This window comes from Pecten maximus, chromosome 8, assembly GCF_902652985.1.
Source record: "Pecten maximus chromosome 8, xPecMax1.1, whole genome shotgun sequence".
Lineage (NCBI taxonomy): Eukaryota > Metazoa > Mollusca > Bivalvia > Pectinida > Pectinidae > Pecten > Pecten maximus.
In genome coordinates this window covers 37,455,933-37,477,154 of record NC_047022.1, presented here as the reverse complement: position 1 = coordinate 37,477,154, position 21,222 = coordinate 37,455,933, and the positions used below count along the sequence as shown (strand labels likewise).

Below are 21,222 nucleotides of genomic sequence, written 5' to 3'. Positions count from 1 at the left end.
ATAATAGAACTACTAGTAAAACAAAAATTAATAAATTACTGTGTAATTATTATTTGAGAAAGGAAGGGAGATAATTTGATAAATACATTTAGAAATATTTCAGAACAAAATAATAAAAAAAAAATCAGGAGATAAGTAGTTGCTTTGTATACTGGTTGCAAATTTCAAGTGACTACATCATTAATAATATTATTCACTAAATACAGTTTTTAAATGAATTAATCATTTTTTTCTATTTTTTTAAAATTATTATTATTCTTTAAAATTAACCATTGTTGTCAAATTTAAGTATCAAAATGTATAGCCCGTGGTAATTTACACCTGCGCAAGCCCATGAGGAACATCACCTAAAGTAACAAAAATGTCGCGATTTTTTTCACGCACTTTCTCCCTCATTTTGGATGTGGAATGAGGGAGATCTCCCTCATTGGAGGTTTCAGAGGTTGACATGTATGAAATATATGCATTCAAAACTAATGGGATACATTCACATAGATTTCGTTTGTTTCCTTTGGACATATATCTGATGACTTAAATATCAACGAAGACATGAAGGCTCCATTTTGTTGAGAACTGGTTGGTGCAGATGATGCCAATGGGTCAAGGGAGGCAACTGTTTTATATAGAAAAACTTTCTATTTTTTTGTCGTGTAAACAACGTACCCAAAAAAACCTTTTTATTAGTAAAGATGTCAGCGACTTGGCACGAAATCCCATCTTAAAATGCGTATATTTATACGAATCATATAACACTATATTTGGACCGTGGTTTGGTGATTCATGTTCGGTTCCTGTACTGTGGTAAAAATTTGCGACAAAATTTGGATTTCCCGCCATTTGAAACATTAGTGATTATGTCCCTTGTTCACCGATCTTCAGAGAAAAATGACTCGAAACTAAAAATAGTAACACAGTGAACCAGCGAAAACATGCATGAAAAAAGGTATTAATCTATATCTATATCTACATGGTCTTTATATAACTGCTACTTATCCATGCAATCGATGTATGTATTATGGTTTGAGTTTTAGAATGTCTAGTGGCCATATATTTCAGATGTTTTTATTTGAAGGTGCCTAATTTCGACAAGAGACGTTGACGTTTCGGCATCCGGATGTTTCGGTACCGAGACGTTTCGGCATCTGAAACGTAAACTAACTTTTACCCCAACACAGTTGATATTTTACTCTATATTGACTTAATTTAATAGACGCACTGTATGAATATTAATACTGATCTGTTGTTTTCCGTTTGTGCTCCCAATTGTCGTATTAGTGCCGAAATACCTCTATCGTAATAATACGTATACCAATGACCGAACAGTCCTGATTCTATTTATCAAAATTTAACGTCTTTTTATCGGCTTACAAATTATTATTGCGGTTATATTGGTCAACCATAGCAGTCACTGCCTTTCTCAACTCCCTAACACACATTAGGGGATCCCATTTCGGCGCTATCTCTCACCAGAGACGTAGGTCCTATATAATTATACTGATATACCAGTCTCTGATCTCACACAGTGAAGATACTCATTTACCGGTTGAGTCAACTGGAACACGATATCATAAGTATCTTGATAAAATGTACAACACAGTGCCAGATCCGCGACTGATTCTTCTGCTTATTTTCTTCATCAATTAGTAAGCAGAAAGGTGAGGTCCACCATGTTTGCCGATTAAATAATTAGCAAACCATTAAGCTTGAAAATAAATCATCAATTTTTTTTCTCAAGTAAAAATGGTATTTTGATATACAATAACACCTCTTCTTCCATGAAACACTGAGAAATAACACATTTATTAGCGATAAACACCTTTAAAACCAATAAAGGTCTTCAGGAGGACCCAAAAAGTTGTCAACACTAGTCACTGTTGGTAGACTATCAGCTAGCCACCAGCCCCTCGCATCACCTGTACACAGCCCATGCATACAGAGTTCATGCCTATTATCGTGACGAACATATTACCATGATGTAAAATGGCATAGAATTTTGCAAGCATTTTCATGGTGTCTTTTTCAGTGATTGATATTCTGCGTCAAGGTAACTATTCATTCGCATAAAACAAAAGCTTCTGGTCACATCTAAATCATCAATACTGACCTTCAATATCCTGCACCATTTTACCTTTAGGTAATATGTTTGTCACAATAATAGATATGGATCCTGTAGGCTTGGTAATTCTGTAGTAACTGCAGTTGAGTTGGTTAGAGTGCTGGTCACGTATGTAACGTCAGGTAAGGTATGTGGTTGATGCACCCTACCATTAGTGTTGGTTTGTGTTTCTAGGGAAGCTGAGAAACGGTTGGTCTGTTCTAGGTGTTGGGGATGTCTTGGGCATGACACTTTACTCATAACTGCTCTGGATGGCATGTAACAGGCTGTGCATTTGTTGTTCAGTGAGGTACATGCAGTACATCATTACTTCAAGGAAACGCCGCCTCAAAATAACCCTGGCTGTTCATGGGGCGATAAACCCAACAAACAAACAAACTTGAGGCAAGACCCTGAAATGAATGGGCTGCATAGAATCTTTTATATCATTTCTGTGCTAGTTGAATTTTTTTGGATGTTCCAAAGTCTATTCATAGTACTTAAGGTTTGTTTATATCAGTTAGCCAGAGTTTCCTCTTTAATAATTCCTTAACATCTGAGATGTAAGACAATTTACTTCACTGTTGTCTACCTCAGGCTAATATCTAGTGTAGGCAAATAAAACTGACCTGTCTCCAATATTCTGTCCACTCACTTGTTGAAGTACCAGGATTGGTAAAAAGAATTTACTCTGCGTTTAATGGTCAGTTTTAGCAAATGAAGATCCTGCACTTCTTTACTTGTAATAGTCACTCATTTCATTTAATTTGTAATTTAACAGCTGGGTTGGTGTGGCATATCAGGGTAGTCTTAAAAATATATGGTCTCATCTCTCACTCAACTAACGGAGAATGCTTCTTTGTCTCATTTGTAAGACATCCAAGTTTGGTACCTGTCGTGCACTCGGGCAGAATATGTTTTTCCCTGTTCTTTCACTTATAAATAAATACATGTAGGTATATATATTTGCATATAGTTACTAATAGCATTACGATTTTATGTTTGATGTTTAAAATATTGGTGATATAGGAAGCAGTAAGCTTGCACCAACCTCATATAATAGCCTAAATATTTCTCAAAGAATTACTGTTTATACTGTGTACCTGTTCAATTCATTGAATTGATACATGTTTGACATCTCAATTTCAGAATCAGAGGGGGGAAAAAGAGATAAGAATCATAAAACAAAAAACTTCAACTGAAACCTGATAAGGAGGAAATTTCAATAGTTGAAACTTGATTGAGAGATATAACCATGGCATCACTTCGTCCAAATGATCATGAAAATTTGATGAAAAAGCTGGCAATTGTGCAGAAGAAATCACTTGATGTGAAGTTTGACCTTACCAACACCGACTATCAGGCTGTGGAGAATATAGGTATAGGTGCATACGGTGTAGTGTGTTCAGCCATTCACAGAAAGACTCAAGATCGGGTGGCCATAAAGAAAATCCCAAGAATATTTGACTACTGTAAAATAGGAACCACAACATACAGAGAAATAAAAATTTTAAAACATTTTAAACATGATAATATTATTTCTATCCGAGATATTATCAAGCCGAAGGAAACATTGGAGGAGTTCAAGGACATATATGTTGTGTTTGATTTGATGGAAAGTGACCTTCACAAGATTATCTATTCCAAACAAGATCTTTCAGAGGAGCATGTGAGGTACTTTCTCTACCAATTACTGAGGGGACTCAAGTATATCCACTCGGCTAACGTTATTCACCGAGATCTGAAGCCAAGTAATCTACTTGTCAATGAGGACTGCCAGCTCAAGATAGGAGATTTTGGTAAAGTCTTTAAAAACAGTAGAGTAATGACAATGATTTCATTACTTTTAAAGGGACAAATTAGAATACACATGTATATTGACAGTGGGGGTTCAGAAATTGCTTAGTCTCTTGTAAAATTCTATTTGCCTTATAAGGATATAATTTACGTTGAATGAATTTTGAAGCATTTTGAAGTCTTTAATCTTTCTCTTTTTCTTATTAAAGTAATAATTTGGAATTTAATTGTAATATTTGCATAACAGTGTGCCAACTTCTGCTCCCGCTTAATAAGTTACTATACAGAGCCTTTTCTCACTGATTTGGGATGGGGCCTTTTTGTGTCATTTTGGGAAGAAAATTGGTGAATTGGGAAAGGTTTTATCAGCAGTAAACTGCAAATTTTGGGAAGTTGGCTTAAATATGAAATAATTTCAATTGGGAATGGGGCCCATTAACGGCCCAAAAGGCTATCAGAATAAGCCCTGCTATAGGAAAACCATACCAAATGTACAAAAGTACCAGGTAACATGTATTAAGGTTGTCAATTATAGTGTTAATTTGGAAATTCTTTTCTTCGGGTTAAACTTTGATATCTGTAGATTAATTAATTGTCATTGTCTATACACATCCTTTAGGTATGGCACGAGGTGTGTCGGCCTCACCAGAAGAGCCAAACCACTTCATGACGCAGTATGTGGCGACTCGCTGGTACCGTGCCCCAGAGATCATGCTAGCACTGGTAGAGTATGGCGCGGCTGTGGATGTGTGGTCTGTTGGATGTATATTTGCAGAAATGCTGGGACGCAAACATCTCTTTCCAGGTATACAATTTGTGTGACCTAAGTCTCAGTCATTTCATTTATGTTATTTTGAAGTTCATTTCACCAAAAAAATTTGGATTTGGATTTTGGCTTTTCCTATCCAAATTGTGACAGCCTTAACGAATTGTTTTCATCAATTTTTCAAAGAATTAATCACTTTGTAAGAGTAAAAATTAAAAATTCAGAAGTGGTACCTTTGCCAGTAAAAAAACCTTGTTTTTGTTTGGCTTTGTGATTATAACTATTTTACAACAATTCATAGAAAAAAATGTAGTGATGTTTTAATCTTTTTACAGGAAAAGATTACATTAGCCAGATTAAGTTGATAGTAGGAATTCTTGGTTCTCCATCTGATCGACTTTTCCAGTTATGTCAGTCAGATCTCATCAAGCAGTTTATCACCAGTAAGTTGTCATTTCACTCTTTATGGGAACAAATAATCCTAATAGTATTTTTGTTACTGTTGTATGGTAAGTAACTTTAGTTGCTTAACCCATTCACCTATGATGATACTTTTCATGATACTAAACTTCAGAAAATTTTGTATCCAGGGGCCAGGTCATGAAATTAAAAAATAAGGCATTACAATTTATATATTTACTGAAATTGTCCTGAACTGTTAAACTGTACATGACAATTTGAAAGCTTGCTCATTGCTTATAGTATTCTGACTGATGTACTTTCTTGTAGAACTGGGGAGGAAAGAATCCATAGCCTGGAACACTCTGTTTCCCAAGGCCAGTAAAAAGGCTCTGGATCTTTTGGGGAAGATGTTGGTGCTACACCCGGGTGACAGAATCTCTGTGGATAATGCCCTGAAACACCCATACCTCAACAAATACCATGACCCTGATGATGAGCCAATATGCCTGCCAACATTTAACTTTGATTTTGAGAATGAGGTTAGATATACAGTAGTTACATGTTACTGTACAAATACATTCCTATGTTGGTATAATGATCTACACTCTTTTAAAAAATTTTTTTATAAAGATACATTGTATTAGATTAATGCTATTTCTGAAATTCAACTTTTCTTTCTAGGAGATGACAACAACAAAGCTTCGCAATATTATCTACAAGGAGATCATGGAATATCATGAGCCAAAGACCTCTGTAATGAAATTCACAGCCTGTCTGAAGCCAGTTCCGCGGGAATCGACCTGTACTGTTTCCACGCCGCCAAAACAGGATAGTTCCAGTACACAAAATTTATTAAATCAAAAGCCTGGATTAGATGGATTGCAGGTTGTTCCACAAATCCAGACAAAGGATGAATTCAAGCGACCCATGACAGTTAAAAAGAATGATGAAAGAGTGACTCTTGATAAGGATAGTCTTAAAATGCCCACAAATGATGTTGAAATGCCTAGTGCTAAGTCAGAAAGTGGTGACCCTCAGGCTACTGCTCCAGGATCCCGCATCAAGGAGGAGGTCCAGCAGGAAATGAAAAAGGAGAATAAGACAATTTCCTCTGACACAAAGGCTTTAGTGAAGGCAGCACTGTTAAACTCTAGCCTGAAGAAACAACGTCACGGTTAGTATACTCTGTTACCATTCTTTCACCAATCAAAAACAACCTGTAACACATAAAATCTAGTGTGGAAATGGGCATAATGACACGAATACAAATTCAACTTTGGTGTTTTAGACAGAAACTTGAACTAGTATTTTAACAATTAATGTGATAGGATAAAATGTGTTTTAAGTACACAAATGACATTAACAAAAATCTGACAATAAACAATTTATTATTCGGTATGGTCAGCTGTATACAGAATATCTGAATAGTTTTATGAGATGTTTGAAAATTCATCTCAGTTCTTAAATTAAAAAAGACTTTCATTTATCTTCTGGTATGGGTGGCACAGTGAAAACACACTTGTCTTTCACCTAGGCAGCTGGGGTTCAATTTCCCGATAGCATATGAAAAAGGTACGGGGTTACCTGCCCGACCATGTGGGTTTTCTCCGGGTATTCCAGTTTCCTCCCACAGTATTATACTCTTACACTCCCATCTAGTCCAACAAGATTGATTAATATAAGATGGTTTATATTAGATTTTATTAGTCCTCCATCCGTAAACAATCCTTGCTATCTCTATTTCTTGAAAAGTGAATGAGGGATATATTCCTAAAACTTCACATGTGCCCATTTGATTTTGAGACTGATGGGGAAAAAAAAATCGCTGACAGTCAGACCAACTGTTGAAGTTTATTATCTCTTTCTTTAAAAGTACTGATGACTTCACATGTAGGTTCCTCTTGGTGTTCACTCAGAAACACATACCGGTATGTGTGTAACAAGAGATCACATACATTCAGTAAATTTTATGCATGATGGAACACACTGATTCATGTATACAAATTAATAAATAGTGATACTTGTCGCCAATATCTGCAGTAGAACTTGTTTCACAATTATTGTAAAATAAAGTTTAATCAATTTATTAATAGTTAATTTGCTGGTACGATTTTAGAATCCTCTGTGGATACAGATGACAGACCAAAACCTATCACTGCAGCACAAAGACAGAAGGAGAGGGAAGAAAAAAGGAGGAAAAAGAAAGAAAAGGCTTTAGAGAGGACAAAAAAGAAGAAAGACCAGAAAGGTAACATTCTTAAGAAACAAAAATATTTAATCTATGTTGCTATTAAAGAACAGTGCGTTATCAGTTTTTGGACATTCTTAACATGGTTTTTAAAGGAAAATTTTGGCATGAAATTATGAGAAGCATTTGTAAGGATTTTCAGCTTCAAAGATTTGTAAATTATGTACATGTACTTTTATGGTATGCTGATATTTTACTGCTGTACTTACCACACTTTGACTTGAGTGGCATGTTCTACTGAAAAGTATTTCTAACTGTTGACCATAACTCATGGAAGATTTATGAACCCATTGATAATGGTGTTTCTGTTGTTTTTCACAGCTGCTGCTGATGCTGGGGGACTCCTGACAGATGCAGACAGAGAACTTCTTAATAGGTGGTCAAAGATGCAGAAAGTTAACCATCCTATCGCACCCAAACCTGAAATCAAGTCCAACCCTCCACATCAGCCAACAAACTGCAATATGATATCTATTGGTGAGACCGGTCAAACGCTGGGGCAGCAACGCCTCCAACAGTACCTGGCCAATCAGAAGAAGGCTGCAGAAAGCCGCACATATGACTCTGACCCACAGGTCAACCCTGCCAGTACTGTAGGTCCAGGTTCTGACAGAACTCTAGCAGGAAGCAATATATCTCAGTCTGGTAGCCAACATCAGACAACCAGTTTCTCTCAGGACAGTACACAAAAGAACTGCCAAACATCAACCTCTAGTATGCCAGGTCTACAAGCTGGTAACAGTCAGAATGTAACAAAAGTTGGGGATGTATCCTCTAATGTCACCAAACAACATGACATGTCATATACTCAGCAACTCTCACTACTAGCAGGAAGTCATAGCAACCAAGGCATAATTGGTAATCTTGTCCAAACGCAAGGAATGATGGAAGGCGGAATTCGTAAATCAGAGGATGGTAACATGACTAATGATCTTTCAACAATTAGTTTTGAGAACTTAAAGATGCTTGGGATTATTAATCCCCAAACAACAACTACAAATTTTCAGCAAGGGCACTTCTTTAGCACACCTCAGCAAACTGTTCCCTTTGGTGGCTCTGGAGGGGAGAGTGTAGTTAGTGATAATAGAATCTCAGCCTCATCTCTTCCTCAAGATGAAAATCAAAGTCAGTCCTTCTCACAAGTTCGAGGACCTGTTTCTCATGGGTCCCCAGCATCCCCTCATAAAGAATACAGTAATCACAGCTCGCCTGAGAGTTACCAATCACAGGGCTCACCAGAGTATTACCAAGGAGAAAAACAGGACCAAGGCAACAATCGTTTAGGGTCATACACTGAGCCCAGTCCTCCTGATCATCAGCAGGGGACACATGAAACTGTGTTTCAGCAGAGATCACCTCAGTCAACATTTGACCAACAGCAATCACCTCAGTCATTATTTGGACAGCAGAATTCTCCGCAATCAACTTTTGGTGAGTTTGGTCGAAGACCAAGTGATGACCAACTCAGCAACACCGACAGTCAGTCAAGCAATACTGGTCTGACCGGTGCCATACTGTCAATGAACACGATACAAGATCTAAGTGGACATATAAATCAGATACCATTCGCTCCAGTGGCCATGGACAACGATAGCAATCATGGACACTACTTTGCTAATGGCTCCCAAATACCATTCAAACATGATGCAACTGCACAAGATCAGTCACACCAGCAGTCTTATTTCGCTCAGGGTTCCTCCATGCACCCTGGCCAGTCTTTGAGCAACCATCTTTTATTCAATGCTAATTCTCCACCAGACTTGATTACCTCTCTGTCCCGACAGTTGTCAAGGTCACAGGTTGATGACCCCTGTCCACCTGCCCTAGCCCTGACTCCACGTGGTACTGGAGCTGGATATGGTGTGGGAATGGACTTGGATGCCCTGATGGTTGATGCCCAGGAAATTGGGTAAGTATTGGTGTCCTTTTAAACAGTACATGGAAAGTGGTACACTGTTTTCTTTTTACAAGATTGTTAAGATTTCTACTGTTAACATTTAATCACTCTTTACATTTGGAACCTGTACTGCTGTTGTATATTATATATTGATATCTATATATAATTTTGTATTTCCAGAGCCCGTCCAGAACCTTCACCTCTGTCCTCCTCCTTGTTGACAGACTGGATGGAAGTGACCGGTGACCTCAATATAGATATGGATGCCCTGGAGCAGGAGTTGAGTCTCCAGTCTCCTATGACTTTGTCCTACAATGACCTTTCTATGTACACCACCTGATCCAAAGTCAATGTCGTATTGATGGTGATAAAGGGATTGTTACAGCCTAACTTTATTTTAAGGGGAGATAACCTGGTTATCCTACAATGACCTCTCTATGTACACCACCTGATCCAAAGTCAATGTCGTATTGATGGTGATAAAGGGATTGTTACAGCCTAACTTTATTTTAAGGGGAGATAACCTGGTTATCCTACAATGACCTCTCTATGTACACCACCTGATCCAAAGTCAAGGGCATATTGATGATGATAACAGGATTGTTACAGCCTAACTTTATTTCAAGGGGAGATAACCTGGTCAATAAGAACATTCTATAAGTAACCTATTTCAAAGAACTTACATTTGCTGATTGTTATCAAACTTATGAAAGAGATGGTTGTAGGGATAGAAGTGGAAGAGTTACTAATCTTCTCAAATCAAAATTGTTAATGCTTTTACATGTTTTGTTGTATACTAAAATGCTGGGCATTTATATTTATGATTTGTCATATAAATGAACAATTTATATGTTGCACCAACTAGTCTGAATTGTAATAAAGCAGAAGTTCAAAGATATTAATAGTGTATATTCCTATTTTCAGCTCACCTGGACTAAAGGTCCGGTGAGCTTATGTCATGGCGCAGCGTCCGTCCGTCGTCCGTCAACATTTGCTTCAAATTGCTTCAGAAACATCCTTGGCAGACGGGGATCAGATTTTGCATAAATAGTGACTCTGACCCCCGAGGGGCCAAAGGGGCGTGGCCCAATAGTTGAAATAGAGGTAATTCCTTTAAATCGCTACTAGTCATTAAGTTATGAATGGATTTGAACCCAATTTAGTCAGAAACATCTTTGGGGGAAGGGGAACAGATTTTGCATAAATAGTGACTCTGACCCCCAAGGGGCCCAAGAGGGGAAATAGAGGTAATGCCTTAAAATCGCTACTAGTCATAAAGCTATGAATGGATTTGAGCCAAATGGTCAGAAAAATCCTTGTGGGAAGGGCCAAAGGGGCGGGCCCAATAGGGGAAATAGAGGTAATTCCTTTAAATTGCTACTAGTCATAAAGTTATGAATGGATTTGAACTTAATTAAGTCAGAAACATCCTTGGGGGAAGGAAATGGGGACTCTGATCCCTGAGGGGCCAAAGGGGTGGGGCCCCATCGGGGAAATAAAGGTAATTCCTTTAAATTGCTACTAGTCATAAAGTTATGAATGCATGTTGTAAAAACAATTCTTGAGGTATTTCAGACCCTTAGAGAGTCTGGACCATGTAATTTCTTTAAAGCAGTTGGGATCCCACAGTATAATCATATATAGCATTGTTTGAGATTGACAAATAAAATGAATTGAACATGAACATTATTTTGACATTTGGTCAAATTCAACCAGGTGAGCGATGCAGGCCGAATGGGCCTCTTGTCTTTGTATAGCTGTCTGATCATGTTTAGCTCACCTGGTCCACAAAAAAGGCAAGTGGCCTTAATTATGGTATGGGGAAGTGTCTGACAAATGTCAATTTTCTCTTCATGATGCTACTTGTCTAGCATGCCTAAATGGAGCGTCACGAAACTCGGCCTACTGCATCCATGGATGAAGGTCACTTACAGTTTTATTTAAACAGAGTTCCTGACTCCCTAACCCCCTGGGAGCAGATGGACAGAGCCAGATATGAAAAATATTCAAAAAACTTCATAAACAAGTTGTCACATCTTGAAAAAACCATTCGATTTGGGGAAAAAATGTTGTTGAAGGATAAACTATTACATAACACTTATTTCAGTATTGTATCCCTTCGTCTTCAGTAAACTGCATTGAAAGTATATGAAATTACATGACTTGCAATCTATGATTTGGCACTGGTCAGATATTTATTTTCCAGCAGTTAGATTTTTCTATCTGTATGGCACCATACAATGTTGTTTGTACAAATTGTTTGTAGAACACAACTTACAAGGGAGGTAATTCAGGCAATGTGAATAATTTTGAAACAATAATAGTTCATAAAAACACTTTCTATACACTGATCTTAAAAAAAAACCCAGATTTTATCAGTGTTTTGTATTACTAGTGCCTGCCCCTGAACCTTCACCACTGCTGTCCTCCTTGTTTACTCGGTTGTGGTTGTGTCCTTTGGTAAGATACTTTATCCTAATTGCTCTGGATGGCATGCGATAGGCCTCCCGTATGTTGTTCAGCGAGTGACCTTGGCTGTTCACGGGGCAATAAACTCCGCAAACAAACAAGTATGGAAGTGACCAAAGATCAACTTATTTGTTTTAGACTGCATATTCTGTAATGTAGCTTCTCATTCTTGGCTCCTGACCTTAAATGAAAATTTGCTACAAAATACCCAAGGTCACTCGGAGGAGTCAAAATACACCATCTGGGATTTAAAGTAAGAGTTTTACCTCCTTTTGGTGTGTAAGGAATAACAAACCTGTGGATATTACTATATAGCTGGTAATAATCGCAGGGAATTTATTTCACTATATTCACTATAATTGAATATAGCGCGAATATTGCAAACATCATATTCGAACTGATCAGCACACTTGCCCTGATAAGCATAACTTTTTCAGGGAAAGAGAATGGGTTCGCTAATTGAAACATGTAAAAGTTCTTTACCTCACTGACCTGCCAATATTATCTCGTCTTAACTAAATACTATTGCTTTCACAACATAAATGTATGTAAATGGAAAAAGTTATTTTTCCACTCAAATTTTTCTCTGTACATGTACATGGTTTTATCAAGTGTGCTCCTTTCGTGTTTTTGTAAGTGCTCAGTGCACTTATTAAGTCGAATACAGTATATGCAAACAGATGCCTTTAAGTGTTTTTATGTTTATTGCAAAATTTTGAAAAGGATTTAGCCAAGTGAAATTAAACAACTAGACTGTACATGTGTATATAGTTGCCAAAGTTATCGTTCCCATTGGGTTGTCATCCCTCAATATTGCTACCTTTGAAAGAAAGAAACATGTGTATCTACTGGTTTATTAATGACATCTGGTTCCGTCAGCCGTTAATATTATGATATTGAAGTCCGAGTCATGTCCATTTATCCTTATGTCCAAGATATTACTGTCTTCAGAGGTTGACACTAACTTAATCACCTTGACAGACATCTGGGCTGCAAGGTTTTGGATTGAGGCAGCCCGGGCTGCCAAAAGTGATGCCCCTCTTGGGGGATTTGGAGGCATTGTCCCTCCAGCCCTTACCCCCAACACTGAGGAAAAAATTGAATATTCTAGATGCAGTTTCCTGCATTCTAATTCATTTTGAGTATAAAAATATTAGAAAAAAAATAAAATTTTGAAGTAAATGAAGAAAACTTTAGCTGGATATTATACATTTGACTGAAAATGTTGGCAGCCCACAGGGCTGCTGGTCTGGACATTCAAGCAGCCTGACCAGATTCCAGGCAGCCTAGGGCTGCCGGGCTACTGTTAGTGTCAATCCCTGGTCTTGTCTTGATATGTTAACTCCATTCTGTTTTTCAGAAGTATCTTTGCTTTATGTACATGTTAGCTTTGATACCCATAATTTGTAGTTTTAGTGCAATCTAATGTATTCAGGAAAGTTTTGCATCCTTTTTCCACCGGTAAAACAATAGTATTGTAATACTTATGCTAATTTTGATTAAATCAATTTTTTCCTGATTTTTCCTCACAGCCACAAGTACTGTAAGAGATACTATATCCACAATGACTAATACAAGACTTGAAGGCAATGATGACCAATCTTTATTATAATTATATATATATATATAGGTCAAGCCACCTGGTAATCATGCCTGTATATTTTAGGCTCAGCGTATCTATTCCTTACACTGTAGTCTATGCCTGGGCGGTAGGTTGGTTTGATCACATCAGGCTCTGTCAATTCTAATTTCATCTTTTCCAACCCTTCAAGAAAAGCTTGATTCTGAAACAAATTTGAATCAGAATAACAGGAAATTCCTTAGATGACATGTTTGTATCTCCAATACACAAGTTTCTCTCCTGTTATCTACCAAGTGTCAAGATCTGGTTTTGTTTAAGGTCTAACAATTATCAGTAGTACCTGCATGTAAAAAGCTTTTAAAAAGCTTTTACATAGAACAAAAAAAAAATTCCAAGAAAAACTTTTATTTAAGAATTAATTAATACCTTTCTTTACAAACAATTTTTACTTATCTTGTGTCCAAATGGATTGATGAATATGACAGTAAAAATGGTCTGTTCAATACTGTATTTCCGTGAAATGCTCAGATATGTATTTAAATGTTTAATGATAGAGTTAAGTGAAAAAAAGGCCTACATACCGATGGAGAAATGTCACCTTGCGGAGGCTCAAAGTCCACATGTGTAATGCCTGCCTCAAGACACCTCTGGGCAATTATCTGACCGAGGTAATGAGCTCGCGTCACTCTATTGCATCCGGAGCTGCAATTCAAAAAGACAAATCATATATATTTCACAGATCAACAAATTCAAAATGCTAAACGAGTCTAAAAGAGTGTAGCACATGGCAATGTATAATGTCATAAACATTGATGCAGAACTTGTAAAACAACAAGACAATTCAGTGAATTTAATAGTCCCCCACCAGATGTGAAATTATAAGCCAAGGATAATGAATTTGTGTTGGAACTAATTCTACACATTTACTGTTTGACGAAGCCACTGCATTTGAATTGGTGGTATTAATGTGAATGAATTCAGGAATATTAACAATCTACAATTCAATGTTAGTAAGCACTATCAGAAGTCGGTGATCACCACGGGCTGTTTTATTATAGCACAGCGCTACCAGTAGGGGACTAAAATTTGATATCAATTTCTCAAAATCAGAGGTTTTTAACCCCAAAATACAGGATATGTAGAGATGTCTTTGCTTGGAATAACATTAATCCTTTGTGAGAAATTGAGGTAAACAGAAAACTATAAAGGGAATTGATGACAACAATGAAGAGGCCACTGGAATAGTAACACCATAGTCTCGCTTCACGACTCTGTGGCAGGCAAGTAAAACTGGTACAAAAGTATCTACTTATCTTCTTATGGAAACTGTTTGACTCAGTTTACCATAAACAAACATATGATATCATCATATCTAATTTGCGGAGATTCTTTATAGATCTAGCTAGATTGATTTACAAATGTTCACACGGCCCTGAATGCATCAAAATAGATTTGCATTGTATTTGCCAAACAGTATGAAGTTTTTTTTGTAAAATTGACAGGAAATAAACCTGACAAAGCAAAGAAATTGCGATACCAGGAGATGTTATATGTGAACAGCGTACACACTTGTGTAATAACTAGTGGTGTAACGATTCACTGATGCATCAATGTATTGGATCACAGAGTGGTGCATCAATGCATTATCCTTGATTTGTATCGCGATACTTGAAAATTTGTAGTTATCTCCCTTGACCAACGTTAGCTTACGTTTTGTAGTAAACAACATGGCTGACAAGGCTGTTCCAGTGGCTTATAAAGCTGCCTGTTGGAGTTTTTTCAAATCCAAATTATCTAAATTCAAGAACGCTTTGTGGGAAACGGACATAACATGCTTTTTGTAACAAATGTAGACAAAGACTTAAATATTCCAGAAATACCACAAACATGACTACTCTACGATGGAATACCAGATATCTGATAGGTCATCAGCTTCTCATATATCGTGATACATATCGTATCGTGACCCCTGTATCGCAATAAGAATCGTATCGCTACCCACCTTGCGATACACAGCTCTAGTAATACGCAATACTTCTTATAAAATTTAGAATAATATTATCCTTCCCTTCCTGATTCCCAGATAAGCTTTATTTGGGTGATATAATTTTACGATAGATATTCCCACCAATTTTGCTTCTCAAAACTGATCACAGGTAAGATATTTTGATGCTTACAATAGTCATAATCAAAACATAGTTCTTAAAAGGTACAGAACTGCCAATAACTTTTGCAGAATATCCCTTTAAAATAAAAATAACATGGATGCTTTACTCATCATCGTCCTGAATAAATGACATTAATTCCTCAATTTGGCAAACTTAACATCTGGCCATATATCAAGTGCCATGACCTACCCTGAGAACGTTTGTTTCATTTCTGGACAGTCTGTAGACACCTTCAGGATGAATGTCCCACTGGAGTGCCTGACTATAGCCGTTGTTTTTCTGTTGGCAATTTTTACACTTAATCTACAAAATATGAAAACAATTTCTAAAAATTTGGTGTTCTTTCTAGGCTATTATATCTAATACAGCTTCTATTTTTACTCATTATTACGTCATTAAATGATAATTTGTTCAGATTTTTAGCTCACATGGTCCAAGGACCAAGGTGAGCTTATGCCATACAGTAGCGTCCTCGTCTGTCATCCGTCCGTCAACAATTGACTTCTTCTAAACTGCTGATAAGAATTTAACCAAATTTGGTATAAAGCATCCCTATGTTACTGGGATTTAAATTTATACAAATGATGGGGCTGACAGGGGCCTGAGGGGCGGGGCAGAAGGGGTCCATTTGGCAATATATCAACTACTTCTTCTCTGAAACTATGCAATGTATGATATTGATATTTCAGTGGTAACATCCCTAGGTGGTTGGGATTCAAATTTATGCAAATGATAGGGCTAACCCCTAGTGGCCTCAGGAGCGGGGCAAATTGACTATATTGCTATAAAGGACTTCTTGTATTTTTGAAACTAGTGAGATCCCCACCCCATAACCATATAATAGCATTGCTGGGCATCAAGAGATGAACACAATCCTAAATTGGCCTAGGGGTGTTTCCCCACCAGTGAGGGACTTTTCTTTAAACACAATCATGTTGAGTCTTGACTTCATTTCTGGGTTATATCTTTGAAGCATTTCAGATCCCCATCCCATAATCATACATATAGCGTTATTAGACATCAATAAATAAAGCTATTAACAAATTGAACATGAACATTATTTTGATGTTTGCTCAAATAAACCAGGGGAAACAATACAGGCCCTCCATGCCTCTTATTTTATAGACAGAATGAAGTTTTAGTACACACACGTCCTTATGTCCAGATTTTACAGAGATTTTCTCCATTCTCAGTAGATAACAAAACTTTATTCCCAGTAAAGATGGCTGAATTATGAGATAGCAGATAAAATTACGTACTCTCATTAAACCTGTTTCCTATACATATATGAATTTCTAAGAGAGAGATTTTAAAACTTTTCTCTGAAATCTATCAAGGTTTTTTCAGAAGGCTTTTTGGGGCCATTAATGGGTCCCATTCCCAATGTCTTTTGTATTTACAATCTGATTAAAATTAGCTGTTGCATGGCTATGTTTACTATGTACTATGCCTGTTCAGATTTTCATATTTAGGTCAAATTCACAAAATTTGCAGTTTACTCCTGAAAATCTTTTTCCCCAATTCACCAATTTTCTTCCCAAAATGAGGCAATTTATAACTAATAGTTTCTAAGAGTAATGATATAAATTTATATACTGAGGAGTGGGGATATATGATATAAATTAATGTACTGTAGATATATGATATAAAATCATGTACTGAAGATATATGATATAAATTCATGTACTGGGGATATAACTCACTGATGGTAGAATTTTCTTGCTCCTTGTTGGTATTTCCATCCTTCTGTCTTTCTTGCCAAAGCCATCTTTTCCAAATTTCTGTTAATTGAAACACAACAGATTTATTAAATCAGTTGTTAAGTGCCTTGATTTTAGGGCCTACATGTAGTCTGTTCTAAATTCCTTGATACATGTCTCAATGAGCATGATGACAGGTAATTATGTATCAAATCGAACTTAATTTATCCAATTTCATTTTGAATCATTCTTTAATTAATTCCAACTACATTTAATATTGACACAATTTCAATTATGTGAACTCAATAAATTAAGAGTTAACTGAAGTCTGGTTTCAATGACATATGATATTTTATGGCTAAGTCTTCTTTAACTCTGGTTTAACACAATAATCCAACTATAAGGTTTCACAACACCTTACAAATTATTACTTTTTTTTAAAGTACAATGTATATGAGAAAAATAATCAAACAAGGCCCTTTACCACGGACGGGGATATATATATATCTCCACCCTGAAACTAGTCAGCCCTAACTCTTGCACAAGGGTTGAGATATCCCCTGTCCATGTAAGATTCTATTCATCACATAATGGCTACTGTACTTTGAGATATTTTGGATGTGGTTATATTTTGGTTTATTTGACGCCTGGGTTGAATGAGCCAAAATTAAACACACCAAAAGTTCACGAAAAAATTGTCGGAACAGTATCCGGATTATAGCAGCCGTCTTTCCTTTCATTTACTACATACCCATTACTAGCTTCCGCGATCTGTGTTGATGGAATATTGTTTTTTTGATAAAAAAACGTGTCAATAAATTCTGTAAATGTGTCATAAATTTCATTACTGATGTGTTCTCAGCAAAAACCTATTCAAACAAAGGCTATATCTCAGGTAGGTGATTGAATCCTGTGACTTAGGCACAGAGCTTTCAATCCTTTTGTACCTGTCCACGCGACATGGCTTCTAAATATGTAGACTTTCGTAGGGTAATGAACAAACATATCAATTACATTTAACTACGTACAGGTGAATGCCAAAATTTAACACACATAATTGTAAACGCCAAAATTTGACGCACCAATATTTAACCACCCTATTTTGAGCAAAAAATGCCAAAATATCCCAAAGTACGGTATTCCATGAGGTCATTTACCTTGGGTTTCTGTTCCTAAATTGTGGGTTGATTTCATAGTCAGCATTGGGAGAAGTGTTTTTGATTGATTCACTGGCAGACACTGAACATCTCCTAACTACAAAAAAATATGAAAGTGTAAGCTCAGGTCATATAAAAATTTTACAATTTTTGTTTGTAGCACTAGTACCCAAGTAGAACATAGATGCCATGGACAAATCATGCAGAATTAACAATTCCATATCTAGACATATCTATTGTAGGGATTCAAAATCGTACCGATAGTACCGGTGGTGCTGACCCCTTTGGGGCCTGAGGGCATTGCCAAAAGGAGTCAATTTGGCTCAATTGATATAAACGACTTCTTCTCTGAAACTAAGCAATGGATACCACTCATATTTGCCTGGTGATAGTACACATTGACAATGCTCCACAATTCAGTCACATTCGAGGCAGAATTTAAGACAACAGCTGATAAAATGTGCTATTTATATAGAGAAGATGTGTGGAGGAAAACTCTGGCTATGTTGTTTAGTCAGATTCATAACATTATTGCTGGGAAAGCAGTAAAACATCAATCCTAGAAAAACTGCAGTTTTCACCTCTGAAGGACTGAGACTGGAACAACTTTACTAAAGAAGTCGTCCAAGCACCAGTATGCACACTCCTCCTCCCTGGAAAATATGCGAGGTCTTTCTAGTAACAATAACAGACAAGGCATACATGATACAAAGCGAAAAACAGACAAGCATATATTTGGTAACACTGTAAGAGAAGAAGTAAACCATTCAAAATGGATCAGGTTTAGACTAGGGCCGTTTTTGCTTTAACAAAGACTTTCAAGGCCTGCATTAATATCTGCAGGTCAGTCAAGACACATAAAGAACAGTGGAAAACACATTCCTGTCGAGTGCCGCGACAGGAAACGAACCCGCTACCCGGGTCTCCGGCGTGATAAGGCACGGCTCTACCTCATGAGCTAAAGAAGCATGCTCCACTGAGAAATAACACATTTATAAGCAACAAACACCTTTAAAACACATTCAGGTCCAGATTCAGGTCCATTCATATCTTTAGGAGGACCCTAGCTGCTCTGTCAGCTGATCATGAGTGACAGAGACCGTATTTAACGCTGTACAAGCTACATCGATCGCGACTCGTTCCTTGTACATATTCATGAAACATCACATTTAAAAACAGACGAACCGGTTTGTCCGCATAAACGAACAGGCCATAAGACTCCATCTCGTCTTAATCCGTCAAAACTGGTGATGCAACTACACATCGCACATACTAACAATAAAATGGATTTACTGCGCTAATTAAGTCATAGTTTTAAAATTTGGAATACAAACCACTTCTACATATACATGTTAGCGCCCCTGTCGACAAAGGAAGCTGTAGCCTTCCTCCAACCATCAATGCCATAATGCAGAAGAAATACGATCTATGTCCTTGGATATTCTCTCAGAGGGCCGTTCTCTCATCACTTGAACGTTTGTAAAATGCTATTGTATTCAAACTTTTTTCGGACTTTGTAAATGAGTAATCGTTATTATGTATTTTAATTACAGTTATTTTGACGTAGAATGAAATATATTGTTGCTTTATATGTTAGAATTAATTCCTGTTATTAATTTATTTGATTTTTTTTAATGAAAATATTGCGTTATTATTTGTCGTAACATACCTGAAATAATAGCTGTTCCCCCATTACAACCGGAAGCACATGGTGAATTTGCACAAACGTCAACACGAGATCATCATGAGGTAGGCCTAATATGTCGAGTTAGTTACCATAGTATTGTGTCATATTTTGGAAACACACTGACATACATGCCACCATGTTACTTTATGCAGATATTGTAGTGTTTATAGAGCCGATCAGACCATTGATACACAGGGGTTCAGTTACTCCTATAACATAAGAGGCCGCTGGTCGGCTCTTTTTCTATCGGATATTATTTTGCCGACTGCGACCTCTTATTTCCGAAGCACTAATTCTTTGATGCAGTTTCCGCCCGGATTTCGGGCGGAACTAAATATGCTTGAAAAAAACACTTAAGAGGTTGACAGGTCATTAAAACGATGTCTACGTATCATGTATGCAATATTTATCCCATATGTATGTCACAGACACAAATATATAGTATAATACGGTGTATAACACACAAAATACATGCCCATGTCGTTGTAGCACTTTTCTAGTCGTTTTTAAAAATGGCTGCCTAAAGGTTGATACAAAATAGTTTTCGTTATTTCAAACGGAACGAAATCATACGGACTTTGTTGTATTCCGCTTGTAGGACAGAGGTTGTAATCCAATTTTGTATTAACCGGCAAATCACGTGGTATTTTTACTATCACTAACGGCAGTATTGTCTGCTTGCGCTCTGCTCCGCTTCGGAAGAAGAAAACTTCATAATATGTGTTTGTTACGAAATTATTCTCATTTAATCATTGGATTATGGAAAGAAATATATATTGGACACCGTTGATCATTTAAATGTAAGTTGACACGCTATATTTTTGCAATAAACGAACTTTGAAAATTTCATCGTCAGCATCGGGAAAATCAGCTATGGGCAGTTAGAGGTTACACGGCGCCTGTCAAAAGTATCTCGCCGTGTAAAACCTCTAACATTGTTGGAGTAGGGTTCAGTAAGCTACATACAAGTAAAAATGATAACGACCCCCCAGTGGTGATACACAGGGGCTCAGTAATAAACGTCTAACACAGCTAATTCAGCCAATTCAATCAGCTGGTGTTTGTGGGACCGATCCAAGTCCCTGAAAAAATGTGTTTCTTAAGGTTGTAGTTTTTTTCCCCTGAGTAAATAACCCATGAAATGAGTACTTCCCATATATGAGAATAAAGAGTTTAGAGATTTTATAAACAAAAATATACACTCTTGGTATAAATGGAAAGATGTAGGATTCCAGGCGAAAAAGGGCGGGAATT

At 36.9% G+C, this 21,222-nt stretch overlaps 3 protein-coding genes across 3 annotated transcripts in view; 2 read left to right on the top strand and 1 right to left on the bottom strand.

Annotated features, from left to right (window-relative positions):
- Positions 1-870: 870 nt before the first annotated feature.
- On the top strand, positions 871-10,103 carry LOC117333409 (mitogen-activated protein kinase 7-like). Its single transcript, XM_033892697.1, has 9 exons — positions 871-943; positions 3,245-3,894; positions 4,512-4,697; positions 4,994-5,101; positions 5,388-5,599; positions 5,742-6,234; positions 7,177-7,308; positions 7,630-9,217; positions 9,386-10,103. Exons 2-9 carry the CDS (start codon positions 3,351-3,353, stop codon positions 9,543-9,545), a joined length of 3,423 nt encoding a protein of 1,140 aa, XP_033748588.1. The 5' UTR covers positions 871-943; positions 3,245-3,350; the 3' UTR covers positions 9,546-10,103.
- A 3,156-nt stretch (positions 10,104-13,259) lies between these two features.
- On the bottom strand, positions 13,260-19,767 carry LOC117333408 (39S ribosomal protein L18, mitochondrial-like). Its single transcript, XM_033892696.1, has 6 exons — positions 19,616-19,767; positions 18,282-18,378; positions 17,128-17,205; positions 15,614-15,727; positions 13,838-13,958; positions 13,260-13,458 (listed from the first exon to the last, which is right to left on the bottom strand). Exons 1-6 carry the CDS (start codon positions 19,686-19,688, stop codon positions 13,306-13,308), a joined length of 636 nt encoding a protein of 211 aa, XP_033748587.1. The 5' UTR covers positions 19,689-19,767; the 3' UTR covers positions 13,260-13,305.
- Positions 19,768-19,976: 209 nt separating this feature from the next.
- LOC117333402 (notchless protein homolog 1-like) overlaps positions 19,977-21,222 on the top strand; it is a 123,681-nt gene continuing 122,435 nt past the window's right edge. The window contains exon 1 of the mRNA XM_033892689.1: positions 19,977-20,030. Within this exon, the coding sequence (XP_033748580.1) occupies positions 19,990-20,030 (41 nt within the window). The 5' untranslated portion in view covers positions 19,977-19,989. The remainder of the gene's footprint in view (positions 20,031-21,222) is intronic.

Excerpts from the sequence above, each read along its gene's own strand:
- LOC117333409 (XM_033892697.1), top strand. The coding sequence starts at position 3,351 with ATGGCATCACTTCGTCCAAATGATCATGAAAATTTGATGAAAAAGCTG. Across the intron at positions 5,102-5,387 it reads CATCAAGCAGTTTATCACCA|AACTGGGGAGGAAAGAATCC; the intron begins GTAAGTTGTCAT and ends ACTTTCTTGTAG. Across the intron at positions 6,235-7,176 it reads CCTGAAGAAACAACGTCACG|AATCCTCTGTGGATACAGAT; the intron begins GTTAGTATACTC and ends GTACGATTTTAG.
- LOC117333408 (XM_033892696.1), bottom strand. The coding sequence starts at position 19,688 with ATGGCATTGATGGTTGGAGGAAGGCTACAGCTTCCTTTGTCGACAGGG. Across the intron at positions 15,728-17,127 it reads GCAAGAAAATTCTACCATCA|ATTAAGTGTAAAAATTGCCA; the intron begins GTGAGTTATATC and ends CATATTTTGTAG. Across the intron at positions 13,959-15,613 it reads ATGAAACAAACGTTCTCAGG|CTCCGGATGCAATAGAGTGA; the intron begins GTAGGTCATGGC and ends TTTGAATTGCAG.